Genomic DNA, 26,050 nt, shown 5'->3' with positions numbered 1-26,050 from the left:
TTGCATCTCTGGAATAAATCCCACTTGATCATGGTGTATGATCTTTTTAATGTATTGCTGGATTTAGTTTACTAATATCTTGTTGAGGATTTTAACATCTGTGTTCATCATGGATATTGGACTATAATTTTCTTTCTTTGTCATACCTTTTGTGGTTTTGGAATTAGGATAATGCTGGCCTCTTCCCTCCTCTTGAATTTTTTAGGTTAATTGAGAAGGATAGGTGTTAGTTCTTCTTTGAATGTTTGGTAAAATTCACCTGTAAAGCCATCAGGTGCAGAGCTTTTTTTTGTTGGGGGATTTTTGATTAGTGCTTGAATTTCACTAGTATTCTGTCTGTTCAGATTCTCTGATTCTTCTTGATTTAGTTTTGGAATGTCGTATGTTTTTAGGAACTTAATCCATTTCTCCCAGGTTGTCCAATTTGTTGGCATAGAGTTGTTCATAATACTTTTTTTTGTTTGTTTGTTTTTTTTTGTTTGTTTTTTTTTTACAATCCTTTGTGTTTCTTTGGTATCATTACTTCTTTTTAATTTCTCTCTTTTTGTTTCTTTTTGTTTCTTGATAAATCTGGTTAAAGGTTTGTCAATCTTATCTTTTCAAAGAACCATCTCTTTGTCTCATTCATCTTTTGTATTGTTAGACTCTATCTCACTTATTTCTGCTCTGTTATTATTTCCTTCCTTCTACTCACTCTGAGCTTTGTTTGGTATACTTTTCCAAGTTTCTTTAAGTGTAAAGTTACAGTGTTTATTTGAGCTTTTTTTTTTTCCCTTGAGCTAGGCCTGCTTTTCCTGTGCCCCACAGATTTGGAGTTGTTGTGTTCTCATTTGCATTTGTTTCAAGGTACCTTTTGATTTCTTCCTTGATCTCATTATTAACTGATTCATAGTTTAGTAACATGTTATTTTTCGTCCATGTCTTTATGTGTTTTTTCAATTTTTTTCTTGTGATTCATTTTAAGTTTCATAGCATTATAGTCATAGAAGATGCTTGATATAATGTCAGTCTTTTTAAATTTATGGAGACTTGTTTTGTGTCCTAACATGTGGTCTATCCTAGAAAATGTTACATATCCACTTGAAAAGAATGTATATTCTGCTACCTTGGTGTGAAATGCTCTGAAGATATCAATTAAGTCCTTCTGATCTAGTGTGTCATTTAAGGCCTCCATCGCTTTATTGATTGATTTTCTGTCAGGAAGATCTATCAGTTGATGTCAATGGGATATTAAAATCCTTACTATAACTATATTACTGTCAATCTCTCCCTTTATGTCCATCAAGCCTTGCTTTCCATATTTAGGTGCTCCTATGTTGGGTGCATAAATGTTTACAAGGGTTATGTCCTGTCTTTGAATTGATCCATTTGTCATCATATTGTATACTTCCTTGGCTCCTACGATATCCTTGGTTTTAAAGTCTATTTTGTCAGATATAAGTATTGCTACCCCAGCTTTTTTTTTTCTTTCCATTTGCATGAAATATATTTTTCCATTCTTTTACTTTTAATTGTTGTGTATCTTTTGCTCTGAGGTGGGTCTCTTGAAGACAGCATAATCATGTATCTTGTTTTCTTATCCATTCAGCTACCTTATGTCTTTTTGATTTGGAGTATTTAAGCCGTTTACATTTAAAGTGATTATTTATAGGTATGCATTTATGGCCATGTTATTTTCTAAACTGTGTTCCTTTTTTTTTCTTTGTCTTCTTCTTCTTCTTTTTTTTTTTTAATTCTCACCTGAGGATAATTTTCCATTTATTCTTAGAGAGAGTGGAAGAGAAAGGGAAAGACAGAGAAATATCAGTGTGAGAAAAACACATTAATTGGTTGCCTCTTACATGTGCCCTGACAGGGAGGAGCCTGCAACCGAGGGACATGCCCTTGACCAAGATTGAACCTGGGACCGTTCAGTCCACAGGCCAATGCTCTATCCACTGAGCAAAACTGGCTATGGCTTCTTCCACTTCTTAAAGCAAGCCCTGAAACATTTCCTGTAATGCTAATTTAGTGGTAACAAACTCCTTTATTTTTTTCCTGTGTGGGAAGCTCTTTATTTCTCCTTTGATTTTAAATGATAGCCTTGCTGGGTAATGTAGCATTGATTGAAGGTCCTTGTTTTTTCATCATTGAATATTTCATGCCTGTCCCTTTTGACCTTAAATGTTATGTTGAGAAATCAGCTGACAGTCTTATGGGAACTCTCTTATGGGAACTGATTGCCTTTCTGTTGCGGCTTTTACGATATTCTCTTTGTCTTTAATTTTTGACATTTTAATTATAATGTGTCTTGGTGTGGGCTTATTTGGGAGGTGTTGGGGTGGAAGGATTGAGAAAAAGAAAGAAACTCATGGACATGGACAACATTGTGGTTATTAGAGGGTGGAGGTGGAAGACGGCATAGACGAGATAAATGGTGATGGGAAAAAATAAATTTAAAAATAATAAAAAATAAAGAGAAAAATAAAATATGCATACATAAAGAAAGTACATTTTAGGCCGAAACCGGTTTGGCTCAGTGGATAGAGCGTCGGCCTGCGGACTGAGAGGTCCCAGGTTCGATTCCGGTCAAGGGCATGTACCTGGGTTGCGGGCATATCCCCAGTGGGAGATGTGCAGGAGGCAGCTGATCGATGATTCTCTCTCATCGATGTTTCTAACTCTCTATCTCTCTCCCTTCCTCTCTGTAAAAAATCAATAAAATATATTTAAAAAAAAAAAAAAAAAAGAAAGTACATTTTAAATTATATATGTTTCATTTTTGATCATTAGGTAAGTATAGGCAGTATTAAAATAATATACCCCAATTTTAGGTATTTAATGTGTAGAGAAAATTCCTTCTGGTTTCATACTAGATTGATTAAAATATGTTATTCAAAATAACAGCAATATGTTATTAAAATAATAAAATATATTATTAAAAATTAGCAATATAGCCTTCTCCCTTGACTCTCTCCCCTCACTTCCAGAATTAAACATAGGTAAAGAGGTAGAAAATAGGTATTTTAAAAAGACTTTTATAAGTACTGGAGCCTACTTGATTTTCTTACGTCCTGAGAATACTCTTTAAGTAGTTACATAATATGTTATTGGGTTTGTTTGCATGTATATGGAATTAAAATAGAAACGTCAAGCACTATTATTAAATGTATTTTTCTAATTTTTTTTAAAATAGCTAATACACAGTTCCTGCCGAATGCTTCACTTTTTCACTAGAAGTAAACGATTTTTAGCAGCCAGTTTGTTCACTTTCACAACCCAGCATGTTTCTTTGAGATTAGCCTGGATTTTACAGAACCTGGTTGAGGTAAGAAAAGAGTTTGTGTGCTTGTGTGTGTGCGCACGTGTGGGACTTTGGGGTAGATTCAAGGAATAAGGATAGTAATTTGATTATTTGAAGGAAAATTAAGTATCCATAACATATTGGTATGGAAGACAAGGAATCTTTACTGAGTTTATTTTTTAAGCCTTTTTATTGTGAGCCATAGCACATATAGAAAAGTGAGCAAAACATAAACGTACCATTTGGTGATATACTTACTGCAGAGCAAATATCTGTAATGCTACTTGAATGAAGAACTAGAACACTAATACTATGTATTACATTTTCCTTACACTTTTACAATTTATATATCTTTTTCTCAACACTATACATTAGTTTTGCCTGAAAAATTTTAAACTTTGTATAAATGGAATCATAGTGTTTATTTTTTGTATTTTACTCCTTTTGCTATACATTATATGTGTGAAATGTATGTCTGTTATATGTAAATTAATATCCTTATATTTCTCTTGTTACTTAGTGTTCAATATATGATTTTACCATAATTTATTCATCTATTGTGTTTGTGTACATTTGAGTTATTTCTAGTTTGGGGCTATAATGAGTAATGCTATCTCTTGATGTATATGTAAATGTATTTCTGCTGTACCTACATACAGGAATGGAATTTTTAGGGCATACACACACACACACACACACACACACACACACACACACACACATATATACTAGTAGCCTGGTCACGAAATTCATGCACATTAAAAAGCATTAATTAGAGGAAATATTTTAATATTGCTATTTGCCCTTAAAGTGTCAGAGATGAAAGAAAATTAGTAAAATGTATATGAAAATCTCCCTCCTGTCAGGGTCTGGGGCGTACTGCAGGACCCAAAGTCAAGTCATCGCCCACCTGTGTGTGCCTCAAAATCACACGAAACCCAGATCTGGCTGGCCCCAACCCCTTCAAGCCCTGCAGGGCAGGGGCGGGGGGTGTTGCGTGCAGCCTCAGGTCCCCTGGCCTGGCACCAGGCCGGGGGCATGGCCTCAGGTCCCCCGTCCCGGTGCGAGGGCCTGAGGGCATGATGACCATTTGCATATTAGCTCTTTATTATATAGGATATATATCTTCATTTTTAGTGGATAATGTCAAACACTTTTCTAAAGTTTTTGATAATTTGCACACCCATCATCAGTGATTGAAAAGATTTATTTTATTTACCTTCATAATTTATATTTCAGTCTTTCCTGGTATCTGGTATCTCATTGTGACTTTAGACTGGATTATAAAAAACAAGATCCAATTGGTTGTTGTCTGTAGGACACACACTTCTTTAGATTCAGAAATACAAATTGGTTAAAAATAAATGGGATCCCAAGATGGCTGCAGAGTAGGGGAATACACTCACCTCCTCCCAGCACCAAATCAGATTCACAACTAAATTATTTTTTAAATTTTTTTCCATAGACAGAAAAGACTAATTTTTACTTGTGTGATTTTGAAGAACTCAAATATGGTGCTGCCAATCAAAACACAAATTGAGAGATTGTATAACATGGCATTAAAAAGGTATTTTCAGATTCCTTGTACTAAATTTTACTCTGTATGTTCAGCAGTTGCTGCATAATAATTGCTTCCATTACAACTAAATTATAGATTAGTCAACCTGAAAAAACAACTGAAGGCTAGTTCGATGGAAGTATTATAACCAAAGATCTACTGAAGAAACCACATTGAGACTGGCAATAATGGCAGAGATGATGAAAGAGCTGGCCTCACACCCACTTGTGGCAATTAAGAATCTGGAGGGATATCTCAGCTGCAAAGATCCCCCTGAGTAGCGAGAGGTTCTAATCCAGAGCACTAGGGCCAGGAAAAGGCACCTAGGTAACATCTGGTGGTGAAAATCAGTGGGGATTCTGCCTGCCTGGGAAAGATGGGAGTTTTCTAGAAACCCAGGCATTCTCTTCAAGGGCCAGCACACAGGGTCTTTTTTTCACCCAGAACTCCAGTAGAGAAAAGGTGACTCAGGGCATACAGGAGTCATAAAGATATCTGATGTCATGGTTTTGAGAAATGATCTGTGCTGAGTCCCTATCCCATACCGCCCTCAGACACCATCTTTTCAAGGTAGAGCACTCCTATCCTTATAGCACCAGTCTGGGGAGTGCACTATCTCAGTCTTCCAACTGCTGGTGGCTCCACTCTGCCAAGCTTATGTCCTTTAGAAACATCTGCTGGCTGCACCCAGATAGGACCTTCAGTGCACTCTTTTACTTGAGAAGCTCTTGGCAGAGACTCAGACAAACACTGATCTTTGTAACTCTGGAGTAGGAACCATCCATACCCTCCATTGTGCTGCCAGTGCCCTTCCTGTTCACTTGTCCTGTCTGATTCCCAGTGACCCCACCCTATTGAGCTTGAGTCTTGCAGAGGGGTCAGTTGGCGATACTAGCCTGAACCAGCGGTGTACTCTTTTTGAGGGAGCTAGGGTCAGAGACTCAGGTGGAGTATGGTATGGGTTCTGGAGTAGGGGCCACTTACCCTCACCCCCCACACTGAGTGCCTGACCGTGCTGTCTCCAAGCAAGAGGACCACTAGCCCTGTCCTCCTGACTTTGATCACCCCACTCTATAGAGCTCACACTTTGTGGAAGAGACTGTGGGAAACTGACCTTTGTACACAGCGTGACCCCTCCCATACACACCCAGGCCCAGTAGAAGCAGCCACTGACTGAATTGTTTGGTAGCTCCAGACAGGTAGCCCAAAGCCAGTTGCAGGTAGCATTTAACATCAACCTGCACCAGAACCCCTCCCAAGTGGACCCAGACCAACACAACCAGTGGTGGGCTTCAGACCACACCAAAACACAACCCAACTAGCCACACAAATGACACACCCAAAGGTAGGCCCACCCCAGACCCTACTGGGGCCAACTGTACCTTGAACCATAGAAGCTCATACAGTGTGGTTAGGGTCAATCCTAATAGTCAGACAGCCTGTGACTTAACACCATTAATGAACGATAACAGCATTCAAGACTCAATCACAACAGGAAGGCTCATATAAGTCACACAGGAGACATTCCTGGAGCTCCTAGTTCAGGTGATCCGGAAGATAGTACACGGAGCCCACAAAGACACAACAAAAACCACCATAACAAGTTTGGGAATCATAGCAGATCTACTGAATATATAGAGACAAACACAAAATGGCAGACAAAATGGGGAGACAAAGAAATGCCCCAAATGAAAGAAACAAGGGAATCACCAGAAAAAGAATTTTATGGAAGCAACCAAGATACCAGATCTAGAATTCAGAACAATGGTTATTAAAATACTCAATGAATTTAGGGGAAGAATAGATTATCTCAGTGAGAACTTAAAGAGATAGTAAGCACTAAAGAAGACATAGACCCCATAAAAAGAACCAGTCAGAAATGAAGAACACAATAGCTGAAATAAAGAATACACTAGAGGGAATCATCAGCAGGTTGGATAAAGCAGAGAATCTAATCAGCGATTAAGAGGACAAGATAACAAAACACCCAATCAGAGCAACAAAAAGAAAGAAGAATTTTAAAATATAAGGAAAGTCTAAGGGACCTTTGGGACAACAAAAAGCATGCCAATGTGTTCATCATTAGGGTAGCAGAAGAAGAAGAGAATGAGCAAGGGATCAAGAACCTATTTGAAGAAACAATGGCTGAAAACTTCCCTAATCTGGTGAAGGAAAAAGACACACCTGTCCAGGAAGCACAGAGAGGCCTAATCAAAATGAACCCAAGATAAATCATAATTAAAATGGCAAGAGTTAAAGAGAATCTTAAGAGCAGCATAGAAAGACAGTTCCCTACAAAGGACCTCCCATAAGGCTGTCAGCTGATTGCTCAACAAAAACAATTTGGGCAAGAAATGATTGGCATGAAATATTCAAAGTGATGAACAGCAAGGACCTACAACCAAGACTACTCTAACCAGCAAGGCTATCATTTAAAATTGAAGGTTAAATAAAAAGCTTCCCAGATCACCCCCCCCCCCCAAAAAAAAAAGCTAAAGGAGCTTATTACTACTAAAACCAGTTTTACAAGAAATGTTAAAGGATCTTTAAGAAGAAAGAAAGAAAAAAGGAACATGGTTATAAAGAATAAAATGGCAATAAATATGTACTTATCAGTAGTTACTTTACATGTAAATAGATTAACTTCTCCCATTGAAAGACATATGGTAGCAAAATGGTAAAGAAAACAAGACCCATATATATGCTGACTACAGGACACCCACCTCAAATGAAAGACACACACAGATTGCAAGTAAAGGAATAAAAAGAGATATTTTATACCAATGGAAATAGAAAAGCTGGGGTAGCAATACTTATAGCAGACAAAACAGACTTCAAAAAAAGACTATACTAAGAGACAAAGAAAGACACTACATAATGATAAAGGGATCAATCCATCAAGAAGATATAACCCTTATAAACATTTATGCACTCAACATAGGAGTACCTAAATAGGTAAAACAAATCTTGATGGACAAAAAGGGAGAGATCGACAGTAATACAGTTATATAAGGATTTTAACACCCCATTGATATCAATGGATAGATCTTCCAGACAAATCAAAAAGGAAATAGCAGACTTAAATGACACAACAGCTCAGCTGGTGTGGCTCAGTGGTTGAGCATCGACCTGTGAACCAGGAGGTCACAGTTCAGTTCAATTGCCGGTCATGGCACATGCCCAGGTTGCAGGCTTGATCTCAGTATGGGACGTGCAGGGGGTAGCCAATCAATGATTCTCTTATTGATGTTTCTATCTCTCCCTCTCCCTTCCTCTCTCTGAAGTCAATAAAAAAAATGGCACACTAGACTAGGTGGCTTTAATTGATATCTTTAGAACATTTAACCTCAAGGCAGCAGAATCTACATTCTTTTCTAGTGTACATGAAACATCTTCTGTGATAATCCACATGTTAAGACTCCAAACAAGTCTCAATAAATTCAAGATTGAAATCATATTAAGCATCTTCTCTGATCATAATGCCATGAAACTAGAAACCAATCACAAGAAAAAACCCCTGAAAAACACATAATCACATGGAGGCTAAATAATATGTTACTAAACAATGAATGGGTTAACAATTTCAAGAAAGAAATGAAAAGAAACCTTGAAACAAATGAAAATGAAAACACAACAACCCAAAATCGATGGGACACAGCCAAAGTTGTTTTAAGGGAAATTCATAGCATTCAAGATTACATCAAGAAACAAGAAAAATCTCAAACAATCTAACCTTGTACCTAAATGAACTAGAAAAAGAACAACAAACAAAGCCCAAAGTAGGTGGAAGGAGGAAAATAGTAAAGGTCAGGGTGGAAAGAAATGAAACAAGTTTTTAAAAAAACAAACACTATAAAGGTCAATGAAACCAAGTGCTGGTTCTTTGGAAAGATTGATAAACCTTTACGCAGATTCATTAAGAATCAAAGAGAGAGGACCCAAATAATAAAATCAGAAATGAAACAGGAGAACTAAGGCACAGAAATACAAAGGACTTTAAGAAAATATTGTGAACTATATTCCAATAAGTAGAACAATCTGGAAGAAATAGATAAATTCTTAGAAATGTACAATCTCTAGAAACTGAATTAAGAAGAAACAAAATGTGAACAGACCAATTACAAGTAATGAAAGCAAAGCAGTAATTGAAAGACTCTCCAGCAAACAAAAGTCATGGACCATTTAGCTTCACAGGTAAGTTTTATCAAACATTCAAAGATGAATTAGCACCTATCCTTCTCAAACTATTTCTACAAATTCAAGAGGAGGGAAGACTCCCAAGTTCATTTTCGAGACCAGCATTATCCTAATTGCAAAACCAGATAAAGATAGGACAAAGAAAGAAAAGTATAGGGCAGTATCCCTGATGAACATAGATGCCAAATCTTCAACAAGATATTAGCAAACCAAATCCAGCAATACATTAAACAGGTCATAAATCATGATCAAGTGTGATTTATTCCAGAAAAGCAATATTATTCACAAATTAATAAACATAATACACCATACAAGCCAAATAAAGCATAAAAATCACATGATCATATTAATAGATGCAGAAAAAGCATTTGATAAAGTCCAGCACCCATTTATGATAAAAACTCTCAGCATAAATTGGAATAGAGGGATTGCACCGCAACATAATAAAGGCCACTTATGATAAACCCACTGCCAACATCATACTCAATGGGGAAAAACTAAAAATGATAGGATGAGGAATAAGACAGTGTCCACTTTTGCCACTTTTATTCAACAGAGTCATGGAAGACCTAGGCACAGCAATCAGAAAAGAAGAGGAAATAAAAAGGCATTCAAATGGGAAAGGAAGAAATAAAACTGTCATTTGCAGATGATATGATACTGTGTATAGAAAACTTTAAACATTTCACCAAAAACTGCTAGAATTGATAAATGAAATCAGTAAAGTAGCAGGATGCAAACTTAATATTCAGAAATCAGTGACATTTTTATACGCCAATAATGAACTATCAGAAAGAAGTACTAAGAAATCAATCACATTTACAATTGCATAAAAAATAAGGTACCTAGCAATAAATTTAATAAAGGAAGTAAAAGACCTGTGCTCAAAAAATTATAAGATACTGAAGGAAGAAATTGATAAAAATAAAAAAAGTGGAAGCATATACCGTGTTCATGGATAGGAAGGATTAACCTCATTAAAATGTCCATTCTATCCAAAGCAATTCAATTCCTATCAAAATACTAATGGTGTATTTCACAGAACTAGAACAAATAATTCAAAAAGATAAATGGAATGATAAAAGACTCCAAATAGCCTCAGCAATCTTGACAAAGAAGAACAAAGTTGGTGATATCAGGCTACCTAATAACAAACTACAAGGCCATAGTAATCAAAACGGACATAAAACTGGCATAAAAACAGATATGGATGAATGGAGCAGAATAGAGAGCCCAGAAAGAAACCTATGCCTATATAGTAATATTTGACAAAAGAGGCAAGAACATAAATAACTTGTGTTGGGAAAATTATGGATAGATAAAAGCAAAAAAAAAAAAAAAGAAAAGAAAAGAAAGAAAGAAACTAGACCACCTTCTATACCATATACAAAAATAAAATGGATTCAAGATTTAATTGTAAGATCAGAAACCATAAAACTCCTAAAAGAAAACATAGGCAGTAAAATCTCTGACATTTTTCTTAGCACTATTTTTTTCTGATATATTTCCTAAGGAAGAAAACACAAAATAAACAAATAGGAAAACATAAACTAAAATGTTTTTGCACATAAAGCTAACCATCAACAAAAAGACAGCAGCCTACTGAGGGAGAAAAGATATTTGCTAATGATATATCAGATAAGGTGTTAATATCCAAAATTTATAAAGAATTCAGACAACACCAAAAAACAACCCAATTAAAAAAGGGGCACTTGTAAATACACACTTCTCTAAAGTGGACATACAGATGGCCAATAGACCTAGGAAAAGATGCTCAACATCACTAATCATTCGAGAAATGCAAATCAAAATCACAATGAGATATCACCTTACACCTGTTAGAATGGCTGTCATCAGTAAATCAACAAACAAGTATTGTTCAGGATGTGGATAAAGGGAACCCTTGTGCACCATTGGTGGGAATGCAGATTGGTTCAGCCACTTTGGAAAACAATGTGGAGGTTCCTCAAAAAATTAAAAATGAGCCCTGGCTGGAGTGGTTCAGTTGGTTGAATAGTGTCCCATGCACTGAAAGGTTGCTGATTTGATTCCTGGTCACAGCACATACTGGTACCCAAGTTGCGAGTTTAATCCTACCATCATTTGGGGTGCATGCAGGAGACGATGGATCAGTGTTTCTCACATTGGTGTCTCTCTCTCTCTCTTTCTCTTTCTCTCTCTCCCTCAAATCTATAAAAATATATTTTAAAAATTAAAAATGAATTTCCTTATGACTCAGCAATTCTCCTTATGGGAATATATCCAAAGAAACCTGAAACATTGATTAGAAAGAATATATGCACCCCTATGTTCATGGTAGCATTATTTACAATAGCCAAGATTTTGAAGCAACCCGAGTGCCCATCAGTAGATGAGTGGATAAAAAAGTTGTAGTCCATTTACACAATGGACTACTACTTGGTTATAAAAAAGAAGGAAATGCTATTTTTTGGGACAGCATGGATGGATCTGGAGGGTATTATGCTAAGTAAAAAAGGCATTCAGAGAAAGACAAATACCATATGATTTCACTTATATATGGAATCTAAAGAACAAAATAGAGAAAATAGAAACAGACTCATGGAAACATAATAGCTGTGAGAAGAGAGGGGTATTATGGCAAATTGTGAAGGGATTAAGAATTACAAATTGGTAGTTTAAGAATAGCCTCAGATGTCCAGCTGACATGTCTCAGTGGTTGAGCGTCAACTTATGAACCAGTAGGTCATGGTTTGATTCCTGGTCAGGGCACATGCCAGGGTTGTGGGCTTGATCCCCAGTAGGGGGTGTGCAGGAGGCAGCTGATTGATGATTCTCTACCATTATTGAGGTTTCTATCTTTCTCTCCCTCTCCCTTCCTCTCTGAAATCAATAAAAATATATATTTTTTAAAAAGAATAGCCTCAGAGATGTAGATTACAGCTGGGAAATATAGTCAGTAATATCAAGATAAATAAGTACTTGAAGCAGTGGTTTCTAAAGCATATGATTTTCTAACTAATTTCTTGTATGTCTGAAACTAATACAGAGTAATTTTTTTATGTAAAGTGTAATTGAGAAATAAAAAAATGGAAAAGATATATTACACAACTAGAAACTATATGAAGCTAAGTGGCAGTACTAATATCAGACAAAATAATTTAAAAAATCTTACCAGTGATAAAGAGAGGCATTTTACCATATAAAGGTCAATCCATCAGAAATATGTAATAATTATAAACATACATTTACCTAATAACAATGCCTCAAAATACATGAAGCAAAAACTGACAGAATTGAAGGGGTAAAAATAGACAATTCAACAATAATAGTTGGAGACATCAATACCCCACTTTGAATCATGAAAAGAACTGGAGAGAAGATGAACAAGGAAACAGAAAACTTGAATAGCAATATAAACTTACTAGATCTAATAGACATTTATAGAAAACTCCAACAACAGCAGAATATACGTTCTTCTTAAGTGCATGTGAAACATTCTCTAAGATAGACTATATGCCACACCATCATGCAAGCCTGAATAAATTTTAAAGGACTGAAATCATACAAAGTATTTCTCTGTCTACAAAAGATTGAAGTTAGAAATAGGTAACAAAGAAATTTGGGAAGTTCAAAAATATGTGAAAATTAAATTGCATTTTAAAATGATGAATGGGTAAAAGACCTCCCAAGAGAAGTTAGAAAATACTTTTTGATGAATAAAAGTAAAAATACAGCATATCAAAATATAATGCAGTTAAACTAAAGCAGTGTTTAGGGAGAAATTTATAGCAAGATTATATTACATACTAGTGGCCTGGTGCACGAAATTCCCTCAGCCCAGCCTTCACCCTCTCCAATCTGGGACATCCTTCTCACAATCTGGGACTACTGGCTCCTTATGCTCACCTGCCTGCCTGCCTGATTGCTCCTAACCACTCTGCCTGATGGCCTGATCAACCCCAACTGCCCCCCCTTCCAGCCTGATCACCCCCAACTGCCCACCTCTGCCAGACTGATCGCCCCCAACTGCCTCCATCTTCCAGCCTGATCACTCCCAACTTCCCACCCCTGCTGGACTGATCGCCCCCAACTGCCCCCCCCCCAGTCTGCTCGTCCCCAACTGCCCCCTCTGCTGGCCAGTTCGCCCCCAACTGCCCCCCTGCTGGCCTGCTAGCCCCCAACTGCCCCCTCTTCTGGCCTGTTCACCCCCAACTTCCCCCCTCCCCGCTGGCCTGCTTGCGCCCAAATGCCCCCCCCCACCAGCCTGCTTGCACCCAATTGCCCCCCCCACTGGCCAACTCACCCCCAAAGGCCACCCCCCGCCAGCCAGCCAGCTTGCCCCCAACTGCCGCCCCCCCCCCCGCCAGCCTGATCAACCCCCCTTCTGGCCAGCTTGCTCCCAACTGACCTCCTGCTGGCCTGCTCACCCCCAACTGCCAACCCCTGCCAGCCAGCTTGCCCCCAACTGCTCCTCCTGCCAGCCTGCTAGCCCCCAACTGCCCCCCCACCCCCCACCGGTCTGCTTGGCCCCCACTGACCTCCATGCTGGCCTGCTCATCCCAACTGTCCCCCCACCCTCGCTGGCCTGATCGCCCCTAACTGCCTCTGCCTTGGCCCCACCACCATGACTTTGTCCGGATGGTCTCCCTAAAGGTCTCCTGGTCTAATTAGCATATTACCCTTTTATTAGTATAGACTAGAGGCCTGGTGCGCAAAAATTTGTGCACTCGGTGAGCGGGGGGGCGTCCCTCAGCCTGGCCTGTGCCCTCTCGCAGTCTGGGACCCCTCAGGGGATGACCACCTGCTGGCTTAGGCCCGCTACCCAGGGGATTGGGCCTAAGATGGCAATCAGACATCCCTCTGGCAGCCTGGCAGCCCTCGGGGGATGCCCACTTGCCAGCAGGGAGCAGACCTAAGCTGCAGTCGGACATCCTTAGCGCTGCTGAGGAGGCAGGAGAGGCTCCCACCACCACCGCTGTACTGGCAGCCATCAGCCTGGCTTGTGGCTGAACAGAGCTCCTCTCATATGCGAGCACCCTGACCACCAGGGAGCAGCTCCTGCATTGAGCGTCTTCCCCCTGGTGGTCAGTGTGTGTCATAGTGAACAGTCATTCCCAGTCCTTCTGCTGTTAGGGTCAGTTTGCATATTACCCTTTTACTGTATAGGATAGAGGCCTGGTGCATGGATGGGGGCTGGCTGGTTTGCCCTGAATGGTTTGCCCAGATCAGGGTGGGTCCTGCTTGGGTGCCTGGCCAGCCTGGATGAGGGGATGATGGCTGTTTGCAGCTGGTCACACCCCCTTCAGAGTGGGTGTCCCCACTGGGGTGCCTGGCCAGCCTGGATGAGGGGATGATGGCTGTTTGCAGCTGGTCACACCCCCTTCAGGGTGCGGGTCCCCACTGGGGTGCCTGGCCAGTCTGGGTGAGGGGCTGAGGGCCGTTTTCAGGCTGGCGGGTGACTGAAGCTCCCAACCTCTCCTTTTTTTCTTTTTTCTTTTTTAAATTCTGGGATTTATTTACCTTCTATGGGAACTGAGAGCCGGCTTTAGCTCTGAGGCTCAGCTCCAGCTTTGAGACCTCGGCTGCTGAAAGCAGGTATCTGGGTTTGTTTGGGTTCTATAATTGTAACACTGTTGCAGTCCTGCTAGCTCCAGCTCTGATGGCTGAAAGCAGGTTTCTGGGGTTTATTTACCTTCTATAATTGCAACATTGTTTCCTTAGAGTGCAAGCTCACAGGCCGGCAGCGTCAGGCGGGGAACCTTGGCTTCCTCCATCACTGGAGGAAGCAAGCCTACTGTTCGCTTCAGCTGCCTGGCTGCCAACGCCATCTTGGCTGGCAGTTAATTTGCATATCTCACTGATTAGCCAATGGGAAGGGTAGCAAAGGTACGGTTAATTACCATGTTTCTCTATTATTAAATAGGATAGAGATTATGTCAAAAATAATCTAAAATTCTACCTTAAGATACTGAAAGAAGATGAACAAGTTAAATCGAAAGTACACATAAGAAAAGAAATATAAAGATTAAAATGAAACTTAATGAAATATAGAATAGAAAAACAGTTTAAAAAATCAACCATACCAAATGCTGGTTTAAAAAGATTAGCTAGACTGACAAGGAAAAACTAGAGAAGACCCAAATAACTAATATTATGACAGGGAATATTAATTCCAACCTCACAGAAATAAAATCATAATTCTATATAGTAAAAGCATAATATGCAAATCGACCAAACAGTCAATTGGTTGCTATGATGTGCATGGACCACCAGGGGGCAGATGCTCAAAACAGAAGCTAATCCCTGGTGATCAGTGTGCTCCGACAGGGGGAGTGCTGCTCAGCCAGAAGCCTGGCTGGCAAGCACAGCACAGTGGCGGGAGCCTCTCCCACCTCCAAGGCAGGGCTAAGGAGCAGCGAGCCTGGCTGGTGAGCACAGTGGCGGTGGCCTGATCCTCTCACGCCTCTGCTTCAGGTGAGAGGTAAGGAGTGAGGGGTCCCAGACTGCAAGAGCCTCGGACTGCAAGAGGGCTGCTGACAGATTGAGCCTAAGCTAGCAGTCAGACGTCTCCCAAGGGGTCCCAGACTGCAAGAGGGCACAGGCCGGGGTGAGGGATCTCCCAGCCCCAGTGCACAAATCTCATGCACTGGGCCTCTAGTTAGGCTATAATATGAACAAGTGTATCCCAACAAATTAACCTAAGTAAAATGGAAAGTTTCCTAGAAATACACTACTGAAACTCTATTAAGAAGACAGACAATCTGAATGAATCTTTTGTCCACTATAAATTGGTAGATTTTAATTTTTAGAGCATTTTTAGGTTTACAGAAACATGAGCAGAAAGCACATAGAGTTCCCATCTACAACTCCCCAGCATTTCTTCTATTATTAGCATCTTGTATTAATGTGGTACATTTGTTCCAACTGATGAACCAAGATTGACACATTATTATTAAGTATTATTAATGTAATGTATATCCCATTACAGCATCACACACAGTAGTTTCACTACCATAAAAATCTTCTGTGCTTTACTTACTCATCTCTCTCCCCCCTCACTCCTGAACTTCTGGCAATCACTAATGTCTTTCTCTATATATAGTTTTGCCTTTTTTAGAATATCATATTGTTGGAATCGTACAGTATACACCCTTTTCAGACTGGCTTCTTTCTTTTTTTCTTTCTTTTTGTAATTTTTTTTATTGCTTTTTAAAGAGAGAGGCAGGGAGAGGGAGAAGCGAAAGATAGAAATATCAATGAGAGAGAAATATCAGTTGGTTGCCTTCTGCATGCCCCTTATTGGGAATTGAGCCTGCAACCTGAGCATGTGCCTTGACCCGGAATCGGAACAGCAACTTCTTGGTGCATGGGTCGACGCTCAACCATTGAGCCACATTGAGCCACATCAGCTGGGCCTGGCTTCTTTCACTTAGCAATGTATATTAAAGATTTCTCTGTCTTTTCGTGGCTTGGTAACTCATTTCTTTTTCTCACTGATTAGTATTTCATTGTCTGGATATGTCACAGTTTGTTTATCCAGTCACCTACTGAAGGACATCTGGTTGCTTCCCATTTGGGGCAGTTATGAACAAAGCTTCTATAAACATTTGTGTGCAGGTTTTTGCGTGAACATTAATTTCCAACTCATTTGGGTGAATATTTAGGTGTGCAGTTACTGGATCATATGGTAGACTGTGTAAGAAACTGCCAGATTATCTTCCAAAGTGACTACCATTTTGTACTCCTACTTACAAGTAAAGAGAGTTCCTGTTGTTCCACATTCTGGCTAACATGGATGTCAGTGTTTTGGATTTTAGCCATTCTAATAAGTGTGAAGTAGTATCTCATTGTTTTAATTTTTTTAATCCTCACTCAAGGGTATGCTTAGAGGAAGCGGAGGCTGAGGGAGGGGCAGAGAGTAAGGGGGTGGGGGGAGAGTGAGACAGAGACATCTATTGGTTGCCTCCCATATGGATATATAACCCGAAACCTACATATGTACCATGACCAGGAATTAAACCTGCAACCTTTTGGTATACAGGATGTTGCTCTAACCAACTGAGCCATACCAGCCAGCAACATTGGTTTAAATTTTATTACTCTAATAACCCTAATATGATATAGAAATATGAGTTTACTTTTATTTTCCTGGTATCGACAAGGACCTTTAGAATATATTGGGGTTTTTTTGTTTTGTTTTTTTTTGTTTTTTGTGGGCTATTTTATTTTATTGCGGTGACATTACTCAAAATGAACATAGAGGTTTCATGTGTAGATTACTAATTTACAAAATCTGTATAGAGAACCCTGTGCCCACCACCCAAAGTCAAAGCTCCTGTCACCCTCATATTAGGATATATTGACTAGAAGAAATGACCACAAACATCCTTTTTTCATTCCTTATCTTGGAATAAAAGGTTTCAACATTTCACAAGTTAGTATAAATTTGTAGTATATTTTCTTTAGATATTCTTTATCAAATTAAGGAAATTATCTACTTATTCTAGTTTGCTGAGACTTTATTTTGAGTGGGTGTTGAATTTATCAAACAAATTTTTTGTACCTATTTTCTAGGTAGGGCAATCTACTTGGGGTTTTTAGGGTGTCTTGAATTCATTGCTTGATATTATTTGTTGATTTTGAAAATTGCTCAGCCATTATCTTCAAATGTAATTTCTGCTTCATTCTTCTTATCTTCTCTCCTTCTGAAAATCCAATTACACATATATTAGACCTCACTAAATTTTCTTTGTCTCCCACTTTGTTTTACATATTTTCCATTCTTTTTTCTCTATGTACTTTATTCTGGGTATTCCTTCTAATCTGTCTTCCAAATCTATTATTTTTCTCTTTATATGTTTCTAATGCATTATTAAAACACATCCATTAAGTTTTTAATTTTTTAGTTCTACATTGTTTTGTCACATAATTATCATGGTATTTTAAAGCCCATAACTATTTTTTTAAAAATATATTTTATTGATTTTTTACAGAGAGGAAGGGAGAGAGATAGAGAGCCAGAAACATCGATGAGAGAGAAACATCGATCAGCTGCCTCCTGTACATCTCCCACTGGGGATATGCCCGCAACCCAGATACATGCCCTTGACCGGAATCGAACCTGGGACCTTTCAGTCCGCAGGCCAACGCTCTATCCACTGAGCCAAACCAGTTTCGGCTAAAGCCCATAACTATTAATTTCACTATCTGTAGCCTCCATGGGTTGCCTGTTTTTCCTTTCCTTTTTTTAATATATATATATATTTTCTCTTGTGTCCTCCTATGTTTGGTTACTTAATTGGTTTTTAAAAATTTTAAACCAATTTATTTAGGTATGATTGACTTACAAAAAGCATACATATGCATACATATTCAATGTATACAAGTTGATGAGATTGATGAGCCTCGTTACTTATTTGTAGGTATGTATATATATATGTGAGCTTTACATTGTATTTGCAAAATTGTGTGTAGAAATTATGAGTGTATAACGTAATGCTATCTTGCTCTGGATATGATTTATGTTTGTTTTTGCCATTCTTTTAGGCTCCAGGATTATCTCAAACCAGTTTAATGATTGAGATGATTCAAAATGAGTTACAGTTCCTGTGAGAGCCTGTTCTTCTAGTTTGCCCTACTCCTAGGGTAGTGGCATTGGGAATCTTAACCCAATGAAAGGAGGATTGACCTGTGTCCTTCTACTTTAGAAAGCCCTGATACCTACTGTGTCCTCCTAGCCTTATAAGGGCATATGACTTATCAGAGGGCCTGACTCAAATATTTTTTAAATGGACAAATGAGCTTACTATCAGCCAGGTATTATACTACTCACTGAAATACAGATTAAACTTTGTCCAATATGGAACCAATTTTAGAATTACAACTTCTGAATTTAACAAGAGTTTGAATGTAATAATATCATTTTAAGCACTCCATATTTAAGTGATACAACACTTGGATGGATGGAATCTTCAAAATACTTGTTACAAATAACCTACAAATGGTCTCTTTTTCTGGACTTCATATGCATTTTCATTTTATTGATTCTTCTGTTAAAATATAATTCATCTTAAATGTCTTCATTTGACATTCTTTTTATCTCATTTATTTAGCAAGCATTTCTTTAAACATCTGCTATATTCCAGAAACCCTCCTAGATGTTGAGGTTTTAAATATGAATGTCCTTAAGGAGTTTGGAGTCGAGGAGGGAAGTAATGAGGCTGTGAAATAATGGCTGTATAGAAGCTATCTCTAAGGTGCTGGGTGAACAAAGCTAGGAAATGTTAGTCTTGAGGGACAAGTAAGAGTTGGAGAGGTGACATATTACGATTTAGGGAATTATTTTCCAGTATGTTAATAATATCCTAACAAGCATTTCAGTTTCTCTGCTAGCTCATTAATACTTTTGTTTCCTTTGGCATGCTTTACGATAAGGATTCGCAAATATTTTTTTGTAAAATGCCAGATAGTAAAATTTGAGGTTTTTAAAGCCACAAGTTTCTGTCACAAGTACTCTGCCATTTTAGTGCCAGAGCAACAATATAATTCATAAACAAGTAAGCATGGTATGTTCCACTAAAGCTTTAATATGCACATTGGAACTGGAATTTCATACACTACTTTTCATGTCTCACAAAATAGTCTTCTTTTCCTTTTTAACCAATCAATTTAAAAACCATTCTTAACTTGCTGTACAGAAAAGGCAAGGGGCTGGATTTGACCTGTGGGCCATTGTGTGCATCTCTTGTTTAAGGCTATTTATAGTTAGAGATATTTATATGTCCAACTTAAAAAATGTATATACTTTCATCACTAAAGTAACACATGCTTGGTTTAAAACCAAAGGGTTCCATACCCTATAGTAATTGCTTAGAACCATTAGAAATTGTTTCTCTCTGTATATTAATTTTTTATCATAAATGAGATTTCATTATACTTATTGTTTGGCACTTAATCGTGCACTTAATAATTTGGCTTTTTAAAATTGATTTTGTGCTGTTGTGATTTTAAGGTGCAAAAGGCAATTGAAGAAGAAAATTGCTGCTTTGGGACTATTGATACCTGGTTGTTACATAAGCTCACAAAAGGTAAAGATGATCTGGTAACTCTATCTCAAGTAACTGAAATTTGACTAATAGAAATGACTTATCTAAAAATAGTAGAAGTTAACTATTTTTTCCCTTCCTATAGCCCAGGCATGTTGCCTTTTGGTTCCCTACTAACTACATGTTATAGTAAAGCTAGATTAATTTCAGATTTGTTGGAAGAGGATGGTGTTTTAAAATTATGGTTAATCCTCAAATATATGACTGAGGAACAGTCTTAATTTTAAGAGTGCTAAAATTTTAGTTTAGTACCAAATCTCCCATTTTGCAACTGGGTATAACTATAGGCGATCACATTGCATCTCTGCACCCCCTTCCTCATCTTTAAACTGGGGGTTATAACATGAAAGTGTCTGTGAAAGTACTTCTGTAAATTATGAAAGTTCATAAAGATTAAGTGGGAAATTGCTTTGGAGACTTTTCACTGGAAATACATATTTTGAAATGAACTTTCAGGCCAAATAAATGGTCTAGATCAGTGGTTGGCAAACCGTGGCTTGCGAGCCACATGCAGCTCTTTGGCCTCTTGAGTGTGGCTTTTCCACAAAATACCACGTGTGGGCGCGCATGTACAGTGCGATTGAAACTTCGTCCTCCATGCACAGAAGTCGGTTTTCGGCTTGGGCGAGTCTATTTTGAAGAAGTGGCTTTACAAGAAGTGGGGGGTGTCAGTCGGTCGGGTGATGGGAGACGCAGCGCAGGGAAGGTACATTGTTTTGAGGTATGTTCGCTGAGGTTGACCCCTTCCAACTCTCCCATCCACACTCGTCTATCTGAAAAAAGTTATACAAGACAAGTGTGGATGGGAGAGTTGGAAGGGGTCGACCTCAGCGAACGTACCTCAATCAGATTGAGGAAGTTTTTAGCAAAGGCCAGCTTAGGAGTACCCTAATTAAGTTAATAACAATGTACCTACCTATATAGTTTAAGTTTAAAAAATTTGGCTCTCAAAAGAAATTTCAATCGTTGTACTGTTGATATTTGGCTCTGTTGACTAATGAGTTTGCTGACCACTGGTCTAGATCAGTGATGGGCAAACTGCGGCTCGGCAAACTGCGGCTCACGAGCCACATGTGGCTCTTTGGCCCCTTGAGTGTGGCTCTTCCACAAAATACCAACTTCTGCGCATGGGCCATGAAGTTTCAGTCGCACTGTATGTGCACGTCCGCACGTGGTATTTTGTGGAAGAGCCACACTCAAGGGGCCAAAGAGCCACATGTGGCTCATGAGCCGCGGTTTGCCGACCACTGGTCTAGATTATAAACTAGAGATAAGTGTTTACACTACCTGATAATAAAAGATTATTTCCAATGTAAATTTAGGTTCTGAATTTGCCACGGATTTTTCAAATGCCAGTACCACTGGACTTTTTGACCCATATGAGGTAAAGGGTTTTCTCCCTCCTTCTTGAATCATCACTTTTTGTGTAATTTAATTTGGATTCTGATGATATATTTTTATGTTCAGATGTGTTGGAGCAGCTTCATTACTTCTCTGCTTTCAATACCACTCTCTCTCCTGCCTCCCGTGAGGGATACAAGGTAATAATGAACATTAGACTTAGAAACCAGCAAAATAGTCCTTGAATTAATTTTGCCTTAGTGAGGAAAAAGCATTTGATTTAAAACTAAAAAGTATTTGGTTTACATGTTTGGGGTACTTTATGAACATATGTTATACTAGAGGCCTGGTGCACGGATTTGTGCACTGGTGGGATCCCTTGGCCTACTCTGCAGGGGTCAGCCCGAAACTGGCTTTCCGACATCCCCCGAGGGGTCCTGGATTGAGAGAGGGTGCAGGCCAGGCCGAGGGACCCCACCGGTGCACAATCAGGGCCGGGGAGGGAACACAGGAGGTCTCCAGGGCATGTTCGGCCTGTCTCACCCAGTCCCGATCGGCTGGACCCCAGCTGCAAGCTAACCTACTGGTCAGAGCATCTTCCCCCTGGTGGTCAGTGCGCATCATAGCAACTGGTCCAATGGTAGGACACTTAGCATATTAGGCTTTTATTATATAGGACTAGAGGCCTGGTGCACGTGGGTGGGGGAGTCCCTCAGCCCGGCCTGTACCCTCTTGCAATCCGGGACCCCTCAGAGGATGTCCGACTGCCGGTTTAGGCCCGATCCTGATCCTGGGGATCGGGCCTAAACCGGCAGTTGGACATCCCTCTCGCAATCTGGGACCACTCGCCCCTAACTGCTCACCTGCCTGCCTGCCTGCCTGTTTGCCCCTAACTGCTCGCCTGCCTGCCTGCTCAGTGAGCATCATAGTGACCAGTCATTCCAGTCATTCCACCAGAATGGTCACTTAGGCTTTTATATATATAGATAACTTTTTGGCCGATGCTAAAAAACCATTTCCTAAATTTTAAAATTAACATTTCTAGAGTTATAACTTACTTTTAAATCAATTTTATTTGAAGCTTCAATTTTGGATCAGTGGATGAAGAGATATTTGGTGTGCCTATACCAATAATGGCCTTGGTAAGTTGAAAATTTGAGGTTTTCTCCTGGTATAGTATAAAGTAAATGAATATATATGAATAGTTGGGATTAGATATGAGATAAAAAAAAGATCCTTGCGATTAAAATTAAAGCATTTTTTTATTTTCTTTATACCTTGTATATAATCAAAAGTATTTTCTCTATTCTGGAAAGAGGACTGCTAAACACTTCACAGCCTTTTCTGACTTCTCTATATATTATTTTTTAGGAAACTGTTACATTTTTAAAAAATATTATATTCTGAGTAATATTGGTTTATATTTGATATTCTGAGATATAACAACAATAATAGGGCCAATGCTTAGTTTATATTCAAGACAGTGTAACCATAAACAATGATATGGCACTTAAAGAAGTTGTATTTACATTTTATAAGTCTTTAGCCCGCATCTGCCAGTAGAGAAACTCATGGAAGAATGAAAAATTAGCTGTTACTGGTGTTTGAAGGTTCTTTCTTGATTCTACTTTCTCTCTGGATGAGTGATTCATAACTTGGAGAATCCCAAAGATTTACCACCTGATTGAGAGGCTGTGTATATCTTGCCTTTGATTTCCTGTAATGGCTTAACCAGGAAGTATAGACCATGTCCCTAGATGGACAGTCACCGCAGTAGGTAGAGGAAACGAGGGAAGGGGAATTTAATGCCCAAGTTATAAATTCCTTTCATTTAGAGCGGATCAGTCTTATTCAATCTAGGGGTAGGCTCAGATTTAGATTTAGGTATGGCTGGGAAAACTATAAGATTAGTAAAGTGTTCGTCACTTTAATTTTGCTGTATATGTAGCTACATTTAACTATATTAACAGAATGTTATACTTTTTCTTTTATCAAAAATGTATCATTGGAAGAAGTATGGTATTGAGTTACATCTATTTCTAGTTAAACATACACCTGTCACTTTTGCTAAAAGAAATATGTGAGGTCAATTATTTTGACTGAGTGAAACTGCTTATAAGATATAAACAAAATATCTTGGGGAGGGTTTCTTGCACAATTTTTATTCTGACTTTTATTTCTAAGGTTATTCCTATGATACTTAAAACCCATGAAGTAGGTTGCTGAGTAAAAATTGCTAAGGCCTATTAGTTCTCTGCCCAAAGTTAATCCTAGAGATTCTTAACCTATAGTTATTGCTCCCTGTTCTCTCCAAACTTTTTTTTCAAGGAAAAGGAAAAAAGAGAAGATGCTGAACCATGAGAATACATTCAGTGAGCCAGTGGGATGCAGTGAAATGAGTCACAGCTAGGGTTCTAAGGTCTCTGAATTTTTGGCAGGTGGCCGACCAGCAGGCAGCCATGTTTGGAGAGTGCTGCTTCCAGATGGGAGACGTGAAGCTGACCATGGGGACTGGGACATTTCTGGACATCAATACTGGAAGTAACCCTCAACAGAATGTTGGCGGTAAATAGTTAGAATTTATCCTATTGATTAATAAAATACCACTTTTTGAAAACTTAACTTTTATGATAGTATTTACTCATTTTATATTAAGGATATTATCTAACATACTTTAAATTATTATTCTTAGAGACAGTCAATCCCCATCTTCCTTTATCTTTAAATTAAAAGCATGAAAAATGAGAGAGATGTTATAGAAAAATTAAGACGGATTAGGGTATTTTGGTTAGCTTTCTAAAAGTTTACTTATAATATGTGTTTAATACATCTTTCTAAACCTCTAAATACTGTTTATGTGTGAGAAATAATTTTAATTTTGTGAATTTTTTTGAGGTAGTTGTTCTCAACTAGTGATCCTTGAATATGAATGGCAATTACTAAGAATTTTTTCTCCCTAATGGGAAAAATCTTGGGATGTATAATTAAGAAATTTCAGTTGTGTAACTATACCCAGAATGGCTGGGGGTGCTTAGTCTGACCTCTAGTGCCCTAACATGGTTACTAAAAGGTGGTACCTTCCATCCCCACTAAATCTGTTCCTTTTCCCCTACCTTGGAAAATAGAAGCTACAAAATGTTTATCATTGCATGAGGTTGTTTTACCTTAGGAGCATTATTTAGAAACCACAGATAAATGCAATAGATAAGACAGTTCTCAGCTAACCAATGCTATATAATAAAAGCCTAATATGCTAAGTGTTCAATCGTCCATTCAACCAATCAAAGCATAATATGCTAATGATATGCTAAGGCCATTCAACTGCTCACTATGACGTGCACTGACCACCAGGGGGCAGACGCTCCAACTGGTAGGTTAGCTTGCTGCTGGGGTCTGGCCAAGCAGGACTGAGCGAGATGGACCGGACATGCTCTGGAGCCCTCCCACGGTCCCTCCCTGGCTGACCAACCTCCTGCGTCCCTCCCTGGCCCCAGTCATGCACTGGTGGGGTCCCTCAGCCTGGCCTGCACCCTTTCACAATCTGGGACCCCTTGGGGGATGTCGGAGAGCTGGTTTTGGCCTGATCCCACAGGCCAGGCCAAGGGACCCCACTGGTGCATGAATTCAAGCACTGGGCCTCTAGTTTCATAATAACCTTTTATTTCTCAATTCAAATATTATTTCTGTGTTTCCAGAGACATTGATGTACAAAGCTAATAAAAGCTAATATTTATAATGTGCCAGGCATTGTGCTAAGTTCTCTTTATGTGTTAACTCAGTTTATGCTCACAAGAGCTCTCTGAGGTAGACCATTTTAGTTGAGGAAACTGATGCTAAGAGGTTAGAAATTTTTTTTTAAATATATTTTTATTCATTTCAGAGAGTAAGGGAGAGGGAGAGAGAGAGGAACATCAATGATGAGAGAGAATCACTGATCGGCTGCCTCCTGCACACCCCCACAGGGGATTGAGTCTGCAACCCAGGCATGTGCCCTTGACTGGAATCGAACCTGCTACTCATCAGTCTGCAGGCTGACACTCTATCCACTGACCCAAACCGGCCAGGGCAGTTAGAACCTTTTAAGACCACAGCTAGTAAAGGAGAGAAGACTGGGATTTGACCCCAGCCATTCTGACTTCAGAACCACTTTGCTAGTTTATTAGTTAATCAAAATTTTCTATTGTAGATGTCTGCAATGAATTATCCATTTACGATATGAATTACATTGTTTGTTTTTAAGGCTTTTATCCGTTGATTGGGTGGAAGATTGGACAAGAGGTTGTATGCATAGCTGAAGGCAATGCAGGAGACACTGGTACTGCCATAAAATGGGCTCAGCAATTAGGTAAGTTATCCTTTACACAGATTTCACAGGCCAGACTTAAAGAAGTTAAGAATGCCACAGGATCGCAGATCAGTAGGAAATGATGACTTGTTCAAATGAAACAAAGTAAAATGACATGTGCTAGAAGAAAATATAGGATGTTATTTTTATGATATTAGGATGGTAAAAGCTTAGGTGTTAAGGCCAGATGCCATAAAGATAACAATAAATTTATGCATATAAAATGTTAGAATGTGTAG

General features: G+C 38.9%; 1 protein-coding gene across 11 annotated transcripts in view; it reads left to right on the top strand.

The window, feature by feature from the left end:
• The window catches only part of GK5 (glycerol kinase 5), a 140,048-nt gene that overhangs the window by 59,799 nt on the left and 54,199 nt on the right, over window positions 1–26,050 (top strand). For all 11 annotated transcript variants that reach the window (XM_036347505.1, XM_036347500.1, XM_036347502.1 and 8 more), the window contains 7 exons: window positions 3,176–3,307; window positions 20,032–20,107; window positions 21,448–21,509; window positions 21,593–21,666; window positions 22,548–22,608; window positions 23,905–24,031; window positions 25,707–25,811. In XM_036347505.1, coding sequence (XP_036203398.1) covers window positions 3,176–3,307; window positions 20,032–20,107; window positions 21,448–21,509; window positions 21,593–21,666; window positions 22,548–22,608; window positions 23,905–24,031; window positions 25,707–25,811 — 637 coding nt within the window. The remainder of the gene's footprint in view (window positions 1–3,175; window positions 3,308–20,031; window positions 20,108–21,447; window positions 21,510–21,592; window positions 21,667–22,547; window positions 22,609–23,904; window positions 24,032–25,706; window positions 25,812–26,050) is intronic.

This window comes from Myotis myotis, unplaced genomic scaffold (genome assembly GCF_014108235.1).
Source record: "Myotis myotis isolate mMyoMyo1 unplaced genomic scaffold, mMyoMyo1.p scaffold_m19_p_2, whole genome shotgun sequence".
Lineage (NCBI taxonomy): Eukaryota > Metazoa > Chordata > Mammalia > Chiroptera > Vespertilionidae > Myotis > Myotis myotis.
The sequence above is the reverse complement of the archived record's forward strand: the minus strand, read 5'-3'. Positions and strand labels throughout refer to the sequence as shown.